Source organism: Candida jiufengensis, assembly GCF_024610255.1.
Source record: "Candida jiufengensis strain CBS 10846 chromosome Unknown scaffold8, whole genome shotgun sequence".
In the NCBI taxonomy this organism is placed as follows: Eukaryota; Fungi; Ascomycota; class Pichiomycetes; order Serinales; family Debaryomycetaceae; genus Lodderomyces; species Lodderomyces jiufengensis.
In genome coordinates this window covers 71,430-86,382 of record NW_026261555.1, presented here as the reverse complement: position 1 = coordinate 86,382, position 14,953 = coordinate 71,430, and the positions used below count along the sequence as shown (strand labels likewise).

At 26.7% G+C, this 14,953-nt stretch overlaps 3 protein-coding genes across 3 annotated transcripts; 2 read left to right on the top strand and 1 right to left on the bottom strand. All coding sequences in view use genetic code 12, as the record gives it.

The window, feature by feature from the left end:
- Nucleotides 1-4,086: 4,086 nt before the first annotated feature.
- On the top strand, nt 4,087-6,573 carry KGF54_000349 (uncharacterized protein; the record flags this gene model as incomplete). The annotated part of the gene is made up of 1 exon (XM_051764083.1): nt 4,087-6,573. One exon carries the CDS (start codon nt 4,087-4,089, stop codon nt 6,571-6,573), a length of 2,487 nt encoding a protein of 828 aa, XP_051622340.1.
- Nucleotides 6,574-9,149: 2,576 nt separating this feature from the next.
- On the bottom strand, nt 9,150-11,972 carry STV1 (Stv1p; the record flags this gene model as incomplete). The annotated part of the gene is made up of 1 exon (XM_051764072.1): nt 9,150-11,972. One exon carries the CDS (start codon nt 11,970-11,972, stop codon nt 9,150-9,152), a length of 2,823 nt encoding a protein of 940 aa, XP_051622339.1.
- A 480-nt stretch (nt 11,973-12,452) lies between these two features.
- KGF54_000347 (ubiquitin ligase complex subunit) lies at nt 12,453-14,939 on the top strand (the record flags this gene model as incomplete). Its single annotated transcript, XM_051764061.1, has 1 exon — nt 12,453-14,939. One exon carries the CDS (start codon nt 12,453-12,455, stop codon nt 14,937-14,939), a length of 2,487 nt encoding a protein of 828 aa, XP_051622338.1.
- Nucleotides 14,940-14,953: the final 14 nt, after the last annotated feature.

Below are 14,953 nucleotides of genomic sequence, written 5' to 3'. Positions count from 1 at the left end.
AGAATAACACTAAAGAGTAAAAAAGATCGGCAAGCTAAAAATATTCGAATTGAATATATTATAAGGAGAAAATAAAAATAAAGGGTTTTAAATTATCAGTAAGAAATTTTACGAAAGTTTAAAAAAAATTTTGTCTCAAGTATTGTTTAGTTTATCCTATGTCTTAGAAATATGAAGTAACAAATTTTGGTCTATCATATCGAGTAGAATATTTTAGCTAAAAGTTATCGGCTTTTGATTGTATATTTGAATTTAACTTCCACATTTGTGAACATTAGTAATAGGATTTGCAGAATATTTGTATTGTATAATAAATCAAATACAAACGTTTGATGAGATTCTTTGTTTTTCTGTTAAAATTCTTTTCTTTTTTGTGTTGTTTATTTCACTTTCCCTTTAACTTCTCAAATTCTTTCCATTTCATGTCGACTGAATAAAATTTGATGACGATGTATCTCATCAATCTCCCCGAATTGCTTAAACGAAGACGACTATATTTTAAGATACGATTGAACCGGTAGCGGTTATCTCAGAAAATATTGCTTTTTTTGACTATTGATGTGAAACATAATTGAGTAATGATTTATACATCAATTACATAATAATGCTTTTTTCAGATAAGATTTTTCTTCATTTTGCCTAAGAGCCTTCTGAAGCGTTGGATTATTATATTGAAACCTCAGTTTTGCCTAATGAAATTACATAAGATTGGGGGAGCTTTAAAATAAGTAATGGTAGGATGGATGATTATTAAATTGCTACAGCTAAATATATAACGATAATTTAGATATTTTGAGTAGAACACATGACATTACCCATGGATGATACATTTTCGGGTCGTAAATACTAACTCTTTTAAGCTATATTCAGATTTAAACGCTTTCCACTTTAATATAGGTTTTGATCACCCAAACAATTAATTCTATATTCCCCCTTAAGTTTTCTTTCAGAGTAAAGAAAAATTTAAGACAATGGTTTTACTACACAGCCTATCAAAAATAAAAGTTAAATTTGTAATTCCCTATACAATATGGTTGAATCAATAAATGCTTCAAAACCTAGAATACACTAAAATATTTTGAAATTTCATTATTTTATGACTTTCGTACACAAAATGTTTTTTTTTTTTTTTTTTTTTTTCGCTAAAAAAATTAGTTATTTATTTTATTTTTTATTTTTTAAATTTTTTTAATTTTTTCAAATTTACGAGATTTCATATAATATTATTTTATGTCAATGATAATCAAGACTTTAAATTCATTTGTATATGACTATTGTATAAATCTATTAGGTTGACTATTCACCGAGTAATTTCAAGGTTGAATTAAAGAGTACTCAGTGTAAATTGGAGAAAAAATTTAAATAAGTATTGAATTCTTAAAAATTAAGTTTATAGTTAGACCCTAAAACTAAAAGCTTAATCTTATATGAGAGGAGAATAATAATTTAGAAAAAGAGTTTTTCTCAGATACATAAGTAAACGAATTCATGAAATTTATTGTTAAAGATTGGTCAAATGCCATATAATTCAACTTTATACTTGTAAGTGGGTTTATCTAAAATTACTAACGTAATAAGCTTCATGGTTATAATACTGTAAATAATCTATATTAAATTTTTTCTCGACCCGATAATTAATTTATTATTATGGCTTTTTTTTTCTAGAGAAAGAAGAATTTATATTTAATTCAAATTACATGCAATAACTCTTATAATATAGTCTTTTTTTCAATTACGTATTGTCAAAATAAAATATTATAATACAAGTCAAAATTTAACGTAATTATTCTTACATATATCCGTAAGTAGAGAAATTTGACATCTAATAAACATAATATAATAACAAATTCATGAAAATGCCTTTAGTTATATAATTAAAATTTGAAAATCTGTAATTGCGCGTCATGGAAAGATTGATGTAACTATATAATTACTATTTCACTAATTAGTTTATGTATAATTGAACTAAATTGAAATGCACTTTAAAAATAATTCAAACTAATTTTAGATCTTTTTATAAATACTTTTTAATTTTTCATATAATCAAATTTTTAAATTTAAGAAATTTTTAAAAAATTCAAGTGGATAAAACTGTCTTTGTCATTCTTTCCTAACTGGATTACAGAAGTTTTTGTATGAAACCATTTCAATCATCAATTATAATTAAAGAGATTTTTACAAAAGTAATAATTTTGAAACCCTTTTATCCAAATTTGACGAGATAAAAATATTTGACTTTCATTTATAACAATATATAATTAAGATAATTATAAAATTTAAAAGTACGTATTAAAGATTACAATCAATAATTTTAAAGTGAGGGATATAATTGGAAAATTCAAAAGATTCCGGAATTTCATTTGTAATTAACTTGAATAAGTTGAAAAAGTTTTTTTTATTTTATTGGTGAAAACAATAGAAAAAATTTGTTTCATATCGAATACAATAAATTTTGAAACAAGGAAAAAAACAATAAGAAAAAAAAAAGGAGTAAATTTACAAGACATGATACAATAAGTTGATTAAAAAGAAAACAATCAAATTATTCCAAGTTATTCCTTTTAAATTCAATATTGGAATTATCACAAGTTTGTGGTTAATAAAACATAAAGAGATATAAAAATTTTATTTCGAAAACCAAATTAATAAAAAAATACAAAATTTATCTGACTAATATTCATCACCGGAACAAATTACCAAAAAGAAAAATTTTCATCAATTTCAAAAATTTTTCAATTAGTCCATTAAATGCATAGTACTGGATAATAATTTTTCACACATATCATTACAATTATATTGAATTATAATTATCGAAAATCATTAGTTAAATTTCAATTACTAAATTAAGTTTATTAATTAGAATTTTAAATTCAAAAAAGAAACGACTTTTTATGTTTAAATTTGAAAGAGAAAAAGAACAAAAGACATTTTTATTAATAAAATTTAAAGTATTACACAAAATTGTTGAATTGTTAATTAATCTTAATTTAGTCTAAAAAAGATTAAATTTGAACACAAACTTAAAAAAGATTTTGAAATATTATTTTTTTATTTTTTATTTTTTTTATTTTTTTAATTTTTTTTATTTCAAATTATTAAAAAATATAAATATAAATATAAATAATATTTAAATATTTAAGTTTTTATATTATAAAATTTGACAACCAAATTAAATTTTAAATTATTTTACAACCAGTTAAGTTAAGAATCAAATAGATCCAATTTTAAAATTAATCAACCAATTTATTCCAATCCCCTTCTTCATTCCTTTAAACAATATTCATTACACTAAGCAACTCATTCCAATTATTAATTCAATATAACTTTTTTATATGATTAAAAAATTATCATATAACTCAATTCCATAAACCAAAAAAAGACTTTTTCATTCACATAGTTTTAAAATTATAACCTCCAAAAATTAACTAAACAAGAGATAATTTATTTATGAATCTACTTATTCACTTTTCACTTTAAAATTAAATTTAATATTTAAATCAAGATACTAATTGCGTAACTAGAGTTTTTGGGTTCAATTTCAAAAGTCATACACTATATTCAAATATAAGTGATTATTATTATATAAATATTTATCAACAAAGTCATAAAGTTGAAAATTAATTTAATCGGGAGCTTTATTTTTTTATCATCAAATTTATACTTACAATACTATTCAACACATTCTTACCCCCAGAAAATCTTATTCAAGAAAAAATCAGATTTCAAAGAACAATTTTAGTTTTTACTGTTTCATTTGGTCAAGTATTATTTAATAATCAACTTTAATCTGAATTATACATTTGAATTAAGTTGTACAAGTATTTTCAAATTTTCAAGGCTCAACATTTGATCAATCAACATAAATTAAAATTTTCAAGATATCAATTTCAAACACTGAAAATTCAATTAATATATGACACAATAATCGACGAATTAATCTATCAATATAACCATCTTATTACACAAACTACAACCACTTACTTATTTGTGGAAATTATATCAACTAAAATTTATTCAGTACTAAAATTTTACACAAAATCATCATCAGGTTAACCAGACACAAAGAGTAAGCGAAAAGCTCTAAAAATGATATCAGATTCAGAAGAATCATCAATTGATAATAATGACTATACTATAGATGATTATTACAAATTGGTCAAACCTTTATTTGTTCATAAAAATATAAAAATTAATGCCTCAACTTTAAATGATCATAAATTACTAAGAACAATAGTCGATTTCAATTTATCTCATTCCTTACTACTAAAAAATCAACAAAAGAGGGAGTTAGAATTGGGGGATTTGATATCTACTAAGATAAATTATGTTGATAGTTTAATTACAAGAATAAAACCAAATCCTACTCATCATAAAATTACACCAACATCGACATCATCTTCATCAGCTCCGACAGTTCAATATAGTGGATGCTTTAGAAACAAATATATCGAGTTTTGCCCTCATTTTGCCTTAAGTGCTTATTTATTCAGTAGGTTTCATATTCCAGATGAATATGGTGCGTTTGAATTTTCTTTGGGGGTAAATTTAAATACTAGTGACGCAATAAAAAAATTATCATTATTAGACTTAAAGTTATTGAAAGGTAATAATAAATTAGTTCCAATTTCATATAGCCAACAACATAAATCATCTATTGCAGCTTTGAATATAAGTTCATACAATTATAAAGATGTTAATTTAACAAAATTATTAACTGCGCAAGGTTTTGATATTACTGAAAAATTATTATCACCTTCTATTAATAAATTACCAAGTCAAATTTTGTTACAATTAGCAGGGTTTGAAAGTTTTCAAGAATATGATATTACCAGAAATTCTATAGAACCACCAGCTGAACTTTTAAATCAAATTTTTTCTTTTATTAATGAAGAAGAATTAAATGAAGAAGAAATGAGGGTTGATCAAACCAATACTGAAGGTAAAGAAGATGTGGAGCAGGTGAAAAATTTATTTGCTATGTTGAGGAGAAGTTTATGTCAAGATATGATAATTATTAAAAAACGATATCCAGCTAATCCACTTTCAAAAAGTGAAATTTTTAATTCAGTACAATTTTTAAATTTTGCAAATGAAGTTGAGAATAGTGGTAAAATTGAAACGTTAATTCGTGATACTTGTTTTAATCCAAATGATGATGAAACAGAAAGTGATTATGATGAAAATTGGCCATCAATATCTTCATCTACCGATTCTGAAACAAGACAAAAAATATCCGAAGTGATAGAGTTCCAAAATTTAAAATTGAAAGCACTAGAAAACCAATTATTACAAAACACTCAACAACAAACCAAAAATCAAGAATTGATATATGATTTTATAAAAAGTCAAACTAATATTTTTCAAAAACATAGTGAGAATTTACAAAAAATTCAAAATTCAATAAATGGGTTATTTATTTTAATGTCGTCAAAAAATCCAAATTCCTTAACTTTAGCAAAGCAGAATTTACAAGAAACTCAAAATTTTATAAGTAATGAAGAATCAAAAAATATTCAATCCGGTATTGTCAATACTTTAGATTTATTAAATCAACTAAATCAACAACAACAGTTACAACAACAACAACAACATTATCAACAAAGTATACACCTACAACGAAAACCATCACAACCACTTTCACAACCCCCGGTGACTCAATTGAATCAACTGAGACAACAAAGTGATAGTCTACACTCACAAATATCTTCACAACGCTACTCACAATCATCGTCTCAACCAAAATCACAACTGGTACTGCAACCACAACCTGTATCTGCTCAACCACATGTAATCCCTTCTTTTGGTAGTCAACAGTACTATCAACAACCACAACAACAACCTCACCACACACAACATCAACCGGTAACATTTGCTCATCCTCAGCAACCACAAACTCAACCTACCCAAGTCATTTCTCATGTACTTCAACAACACTCATTTCCAGCAACATCAAGTTCAACTTCAACAAGCTCACCATATTTTGCAACTGCATCACCACAAGTTCATCAGGTACCTCAACCTCATTCACATCCCAACTATACATTGATACAACAACAAAAACCTCCACCACCACCAACTACTTCATCATCTTTACCGCATTTACATCAGCAACATTTACATCATCATCCACATCAACCATATCAACCGAATTTACCAAGGTCGAACCTGTTGTCACCAATATCTAAACCACCAATGCAACAACAACCACAACAAGAAAAGAAAATTAAAACTAAGAGAGATTTAACTTTAGAAAAAAGATTATCAAGACAAGCAACAACATTATATGAAATGTGGGATGATTTTAAGAATTTAGAGGATGAATTGAAAAGTCAAGATATTTCAATAACAGAATGGCTAAAAGTTCATGGATCATCAGAGAGACAATTTAGGCATACAAGATTAAAAATCATAAAATTTATTGAAGAAGAGAGTATAAGAAGAAATTGTAATGTTGAAATTATAAAAGAGAAATTACACAATAAAATGAGAAATAGATTAAGACCTTGGACTCTAGATGAGGTTCAAAGAATGTTGACATCTGGTAAAAGAATTGATTTGGATGATAGTAGATAATGGTTTTGACTAGTTGAAGAAAGGGTTTTGCAGAAGCTATTGCAGAATTATTTTTCACAGTTGTTTTCATAATAGACCCAGTTACACATTTTTTTATTTAAATAGTACTTTTCAGTTCTAGTTGAAGAAGCATTGTTATTATTAAATTTTATTGTTTGCTATTCAAAGTATGTTATTATTAATTGCTAAGTTTTTCAAACTTGCTAACGTTTAAATTAAAAGTTCAATTAGAATAGAAGTTTGAAGTTTACAAATTAAAGGAATCAATTGTTCCTCTTTTTATATTTATGTATTATTATTAATTAATTTATTTTTTGGTATCATTTATTGACTACAAAAATTAATCACGAGGAATTAATTTTGAGTTCGACGATTTACCTCTTTAAAAATTATAAACAAGTAAATATGTAGAGGTCTAAATTTGGAAACAGATTTACATTGCATAATGTCAGTATCCTTAAATACGTTTGATATTTTTAATACTTCGAAAAATTTGCCTCGATTAGGTAAAATTTGTACTGCACATGTTTTAAACGAGAAGTGTGAAAAATCGATAAACCTTGCATTTAAAAGTAACGAAAACAATTGCTCAAGCAAAAAACTACGAAACAAAAGGAGAATCGATCAATATAATCATACGTCTAGTTGACAATAATATTCGAAAGGAATACCAATTCCTTTTAATTTTTGATAGTAAGGAGTAATTTATCAATTAGTTCAACTAAAAATTATTAATTTAAAAAATTTAGAAGCACCTAATGTAAAAACTTTACATGAAAAAATCATTTTTGACAGTATGTAAAACTAAATAATTACTAAAGTATTTGAACAACAAAGATAAGCACTTTTAATTATATATTTAAATTATCCTTATTTGTAACCGAATACGTCTTTTTTTTACAACATAAAAAGTCTTCCTTTGAACCAAGCTACTTATGTAATGCGATATTACTTACTTGATCTTTATTGTAATTTTACATTATATTTTATTTTATTGTGATGATAAGCCATTTTTCAAGCTTATTAGAAGCAGGGAATAAGTTTAGGATAAGTTTATGTCGCAATTTAATTATTGTCCAATTCTCCAAGTACAGTTTTCTGCAAAAGTCATAATATTTGTGATTCTACTCAAGTTAATTGTTCAGAACTAATAGAGTTTGAACACTTTAGTTTGTTTAGTTATATTATTAATCCAATGTTTTAAAAAAGCGCAGAAAATACATTGTCAGTGAACTTGGAGACTAATGTGTCTAAATAATGGTTTAGTTCTAAAAAATTTAGATCTAGATTTTTAGTTATAGCTTTGTATCCTTCGTGATTTGGTTAATTCTAGTTTTAATTTTGAACTAAGAAAAAGTTGTGGGGTAATTTGAAATCATTGGAGCACTTTTTGTTGAGGTTTTGCAATCAATAAATGACACGCTGAGCTAAATTTTCAAAGAGTATTTTATGTATTTTTCAGCCTGATAAAAAACCAAGATTGCAAATATTAGAAACGTTTCGACTTATGTTGATAATTCAATTGAATTTCGTGATTATCGCCTGCACGTGAATGTTCTTATTTAGTATGAAAACTAGCTCTTTTATATTGAGCTTTCATGATGAATTAATTCGGAAGTTCTTTGGCTGGCTCATACTCTTGTCTCTTTTTGTTAAAGACACAATAATGACTATTTCATAAAAGACAACACTCTATTGAATCAAGTCACAGGTAAAACAAACGGCATTTAACAGTTACTTTTATGATCTACTGTACCTTTGACTTTATTATGAGCAATTCACGGATAAACAAGATAACAATAAATATAGTTCTTTGAATTGTATTGAACATGATTCATCACACTAGCGTCCATAGCAATTTATAGCTTGTGTGGCATGTCATGACATTTTTAGGAAGTAAATTGTCACCTATGAAATTTTTGTTTTGAGTAAAGGGCTCAAAAAAATGACCAAAAAACAATCACAAAAGCAAAGCAAAGTATGTTGTTATAGTGTTTCAAATTCAATAATTGATCTTGACATAGCAAAAGATGTCGTCTTATATTTATCTTTTTTGAAGAAAAAACTTGAATATATTATTGTGCAATTATAATTAAATATTATATCAAAGTCTCGTCTAATTCGTGAACAATAAGTTCAATATTGCTAAATCTATTGTTTTATTAAAAAATAATTTGTTTCAGATTTAAAGTTTTATTTTATTTCTTCGCACTGAGAAGAAATTAATTTATTTTTTTGAACAATACTTGAAACATCATTTTTTCTCTGTTAATTTTATCTATGTTGGCATAATTAAATACTAAATTTGTTTTTAAATTGAGTCAATTAAAGCTTTGGTAGTTAGTAATTTACACAGCGCATGCTTCTAGACTTATGTAATTAAGCCAAATTGATTAAGTTACCACGCAATTTTTATTTACAATAATGTCGTAAAAGTTAATTCATTAGGAGTGTAGAATTAAATTTTAATTTCAAAATTTAGACTTCAACAAAATATTCTACAAACTAACGATATAAAACTTGAATCTAATACGAAAAATGTGTGTTTTATTTTCTTCTAGTAACTAGCAAAACTGCTATATATCTATAGTTTTAAAATTGAATGGCTCATAAGCATATCCTTCACCTTCAAAAAATTTAGACATTGCTTCGACCCAATGCAATCTCAAAGAATGTAACATAGCTGATGTACCTTCCATCAAAACTAAAATACAGACAGTTAACAGAAACCACATTGCAAACAAAGCAACAGTGCTTAAAATACCAACTGCTCCAGTTTTACCAAATGCATTTTGTATTGTCATTGACCATAAAACTGTGGATAATTGAGCATGAGCCAAAGATAATGCCCATAATCTTAAGTATGATGCTGTATGACTAACACAATTCAAACAAAATTCGATAGTATGAATTACTTGATGAATTACAATATCACCAAAATTAAATTCTCCATGATCATCTCCATGAGCTCCAGCTGAATGAAACATTGGTTCGATATCATTTGGAAATCTAAAATCTTCATCTTCAATTTCATTAAAGGAGTCATCGATTGGATCATTATTTAACTCATTCTCCAAATTTAATGCTTCTTCCTCCTCGTGTAAAATTATTGAGTGATGTCTTTGAGAATGTATATCCGAATAGCCTAATTTGATAGCTTTATCATTCTGTCTTTTTAAAGTTAGTGGTTTATAAATCAATAACCATGGAACACAAATTAATGCAATTAGAACCAATACGATTTGTACAAATTTTTGACCTGGATATAAAGGTTCTTCAATTGATCCTGGTGACAAAAACATGTTTATCAACATATTCAATAAACCAGGAGGTTGTTTGTTTATTCCAAACCAATCAACTGACCATTTATATACTATAGTTAAAGCCAAATATCCAAATATACTTTGCATGAAAAGAAACCCAGGAATAAAATTGCCAATAATATCAACTTTTCTATGGAAAAATAAATAATTTACCAAACTAAACATCAATGAGTAGTTCATATGAATATAACCCATCAAAACTGATAGTTTCATCTTGTATGAATTTGTAAATAAAAGATTATTTTCGGTTCCATGCCAAACCCAATCTAGTCCAAATGGATAAGTTTTACCAGGTATCTTAGTTGCAGTTAAAGTTCCACCTAGTTTTGGATCATAATTATCAGGAAATTTATATTCCCAACCTGAGCTAAAGATTGCCATCGATTTTGAAAAAATATCATTGTAAATCAAACCTGTGTACATCGAGAAAAGTCCCATCAATAGTATAATGTATCTACCATTAAAAGCCATTTCAAAAATTTCATCTTTATTTCTCATAGCTCCAAATGAAACTTCGTTTTTGATTAAATATAACGCACCTAATAGTACAATGAACCCATGACCTAAATCACCAAACATAATTGCAAACATGAAAGGGAAGGTTATGATAGTGGCAAGCCCTGGATTTACCTCTTGATAACTTGCTATACCATACGCGTCAATAATCAGTTGGAAAGCTGCTGTGAATTTATTCGTTTTATGATATGTTGGAGGAGTTCTGTTTGTTGAAAGTTCATTAACAACAGCAATTAATGAACCAAGTTCTTCATTATTTTCGTCAATTTCAAATCCTGATACCTCGTTCCCATCTTCATCATCAATTATAAACATATTAGTCTCCGATTCAAAAGTATCTGAAATATTTATTGATTCTGCTGAATTTCTTGATCTATTTCTTCTTGTCTTCTCTTTAATCAAATTCCTCAATGCTCCCCTAATTTTTTCAAAATCAATTGATGGAATCCATCCTTCACCAACTAAACATCTTCTTGTACTATCCTCATCAAACTTATTTAATGTTTCAAATATCAATTTTTCTCTCTGTACAATAAAAGCATAATCAGGGTATAATTCCTGGAAAACTTTTAGTTCTGTTACTAATTGATCTTTAGTACTATTTACAACATTTGTTAAATCTTCAACTTTTTTGTTTACTTCATCTAATGTTGCCTCTCTTGCTTGTACATTACCGCAGGCATTATCAAATATTATACCATCTAATGATTGAATGATTTTTCTAACTCTTGATCTCAATAAATCACCATGTATGAAAATTATAAATGCATTTTTATAGATTAAATCTATCGAATTATCATTTTCAGGAAATTGTTCATCTATAGCAATGTCATGAAAATATAAATTACCTCTTAAAGTTCTCCATAATATGTTTCTTAAAATTGGAATTTTATCTCTAGCAATTGTACCTGCAATTGTATTAAAATTTGAATCCTCTAGATTGGTAATCTCTAGTCCCAATTCTAAACTATTATTTCTTTGTTCATTTAAAAGTGCAATATTATCATCAAGATCATTATCATCATCAAAAGTTAAATTTCCATTGTTATTATCCTCATTTTTATCAACTAGACTTGAATTATGAAACTTATTTACAATATTTATAACACTTCTGTTTTCAATGTATTTCAATTTTTGATAATCTAATTTATTGTATGAATCATCCAAATGCTTTATTCTTTCAAAATAATCATTTAATTTAAATTTAAATTGATCCATTTCGGAAGTTGTAGGTAATGATTTAGTATCAGCTTTTAAATTAATATATATATCACCAGTTATAGTATTTTGTTTTAACATTATTGAATGAAGAAAATGTAATTGATTTAGCATAAGATCAATTGATTTTAAATCATTTACAAAAGTTCTTTGAAAAGGTGTTAATTTTGAATTTAAGTCTCTAAATTGTACACAACCTAAATTTCCAAGTACTCCTACCATATCTCTTGCTAATTCAATTGTGACATAAAATTGTACCAATGTCATTGGTGCAGATCGAAATATTGCTTCATTCGATTCTTTTATATCTTGCTGTGATTCTGATAGTCTTATTCTAGCCATTTTTGATTATCAAACATGTAGATTTGTGAATGTGAAACTGAATATGTAAAATTTGTTTATTTTATTGAGTCAAAGGGTTAAATTAAATTAATTTTCTTTATTAGATATGTATTGATATTATTTTAATATATTATAATATTATTATATTAATTGTAATTAATTATTATAAAAAGGTGTTGCCAATTCGAAATCAATATTAATTTAGAAGTTCTCTCTCTTTAATCTTATCATTACACAACACAAATTTTAGTATTACGTGTATTCATTAATTATATAATTATATACAATTATACAACAATTAAAAAAAAGATTCAACCCGAAGATCAATTCTACAGCACCAGGAGGATCCTTAAGTCTCAAACAGAGCTCAAGCAATAGAAGTCATTTATAAATAAATATATTCATTACAAAGTTTCACTATAAAGTATAATAACTACATAATCAAATCTCCACATTTTCATTTCATTTTACAAACTATTTATGAAATTCGAATGGTTAAAATTTATAAGCTTATGCATACTATGTCTACTAAAAAGTGATGTTGTAATAGGATCTGATGATTTTGATTATAATGAAGCAATAAGGCGACTAGATAATTTATCAAAGACTTATAAAAAATCATATATTTATAATGCAGATAATATAGAAAATAATCTAATAATACCTCCATATAATTCAACTACAAGACAATATCAGTCTACCTTACAAATTGAAGTACCGTCAGAATTAACCAATGATGTACTACCGCTTCTAGAAAAATCAGCTTCGAGGAATAATCCCAAGGCACTAGTAACACTTGGAGATATATATATGTTTGGTAATTATTCATGTCCTACAGATTATAATTTAGCAAAATCTTGTTATGAAACATCTATTTCAATTGAACCAAATGGTCATTCTTATTTCATGCTTGGATTTATCCATTCAACTGGATTATTTGGAGAATTTCCTATAGATCAAGCGAAAGCAAATTTATATTATCATTTTGCAGCAGAAAATGGAGATTTGAACGCCTTATTGGTAATGGCTTTTAGACACCTAAAGGGGATTGAAGTACCTTCAAATTGTGAGTTAGCATTACCTTATTACTCGAAATTAGCTGAGTATGGATTTAAATGGTTGAATGATTCTGGAAACTCAAGAGATGTGGATTATAATATTAGAATATCTGATTTTAATGGTGGACTATTTGGTGAAAAACTAAGTGAATCCGTGTCATCAATTGAATTACCATCTAAATTGTATGCAGATTTGAAAACTCATTTTGAAGAAACAAGATTAAATTCAAATGAGCACGAGTATGCATCATTTTATTACAATGGTTTGGAAAATTTAAAAGGTGACTATTTTACTCAAAGGAACTTGACGAGAGCAAGAATAGAATTTCAAAAATGTGTAAATTTGGGAGAAGAGATCTATGGGTCAAGAGAGTACAGAAATATGGATAAAATGGATAGATTATTTTTGAGTGCTTGTCAAACAAGTTTAGCTAAAATGTATTTAAAAGGATTGTCAGTTCCAAAAGATCCAATAATGGCAGAAAGATTGTTGAACATGTCAACTAAAGTTCAAACGACACTGGATGCATTGAACGATCTTGCATATATACAAGAGAATGGGTTAATAAGACCTGCTAATGCATCAAAAGCTTTAGAATATTATTTAGCAGCTGCTAAAAAGAGCTCAGCCGAAGGTACAAAGAATTTAGCTAAATTATTAATGAAAATTGATGAACCAGTCGATATTCATATTAGTGAAAATAAAATGGATATTTATAACTATATGAAACAAGCTGCATATTTAGGTAATACTGAAGCATTATATTATGTTGGTAATTTCTTAGAGTCAGGGTTATCATCAATAGTAGATCCAGAAGAAAAAACTTCATGTTCCAAAACTACAATGTATTATAGAGAATTTGTTAAGAGATTATCACAATTCTTCACTCCACATTTAAGATATGCATTTGAAGAGCTAGCAAGTGGAAACTATAAAAATGCATTAATTGGGTATCTGATTGCTGCAGAACAAGGTTTTGAACAAGCTCAAATATCAGCTGCATACTTACTTTACCAACTACAGCCATTATATTCACAAGAGCAAAAACCAAAAGAGTTTAGCTCTCCACGTCTTGATATTGCTGCACAGTACCTCGATAAAGCTTCAAAACAAGCAAATGTTGATGCAACTATTCTCTTGGGAAATATTTATTCAGGTGAAGATAACAATATTGGAATTACTCCAGATTATGAGAAAGCATTTAACTATTTTAGAGTAGCTACTGATAGACATTCTTCACATGGAGCTTATAAATTGGCAGAAATGTATGAATATGGAGTTGGATCAGCAAGTAATACAACTGATTATTTCTTAGCTAAAAGGTATTACGATTTAAGTTTACAATACAAGGAAAAATTTGATTATGACAGGAAAAATGCTCAAACAAAATCTGTTTATAGCAATGCTCATATTAATTGGGCTTTATTAAGATTAAGATTTAAATACTTATTCAACAGAAAAGCATTTGTGAATCTGATAAACGATCCTGTTGATCATGGTTGGTTAAGCTCATTTAAAAAGATAGGTAAAGAAGCAAATAGAGAAAAACAACAACATCAACTGCAACAACAACAACAATTAAACAAAGATGCAGTTTCAAGAGCGGATGCTCACCATCAAGGTACTTCTTATGATTCAGATTATATTGAAACTTATGACATTGGAGACTATCTAGTTATATCATTGACATTTGCATTTTTTCTGATCTTCTTTGTTCAAAATATTATAAGACAATTTAGAAGAATGAGAAATGGTGGTAATCAACCTGATGGTAATCAACCTCAAGATGGAAATGGTAATAATAATAATAATAATAATGCTGTACAAAATGGGTGGAATTTCAATTGGAACGGGTTTCAATTTGATTTTAGAAGGGGTAATATGGAATTTCATTTTTTTGCACTATAGATAAATGTATTATT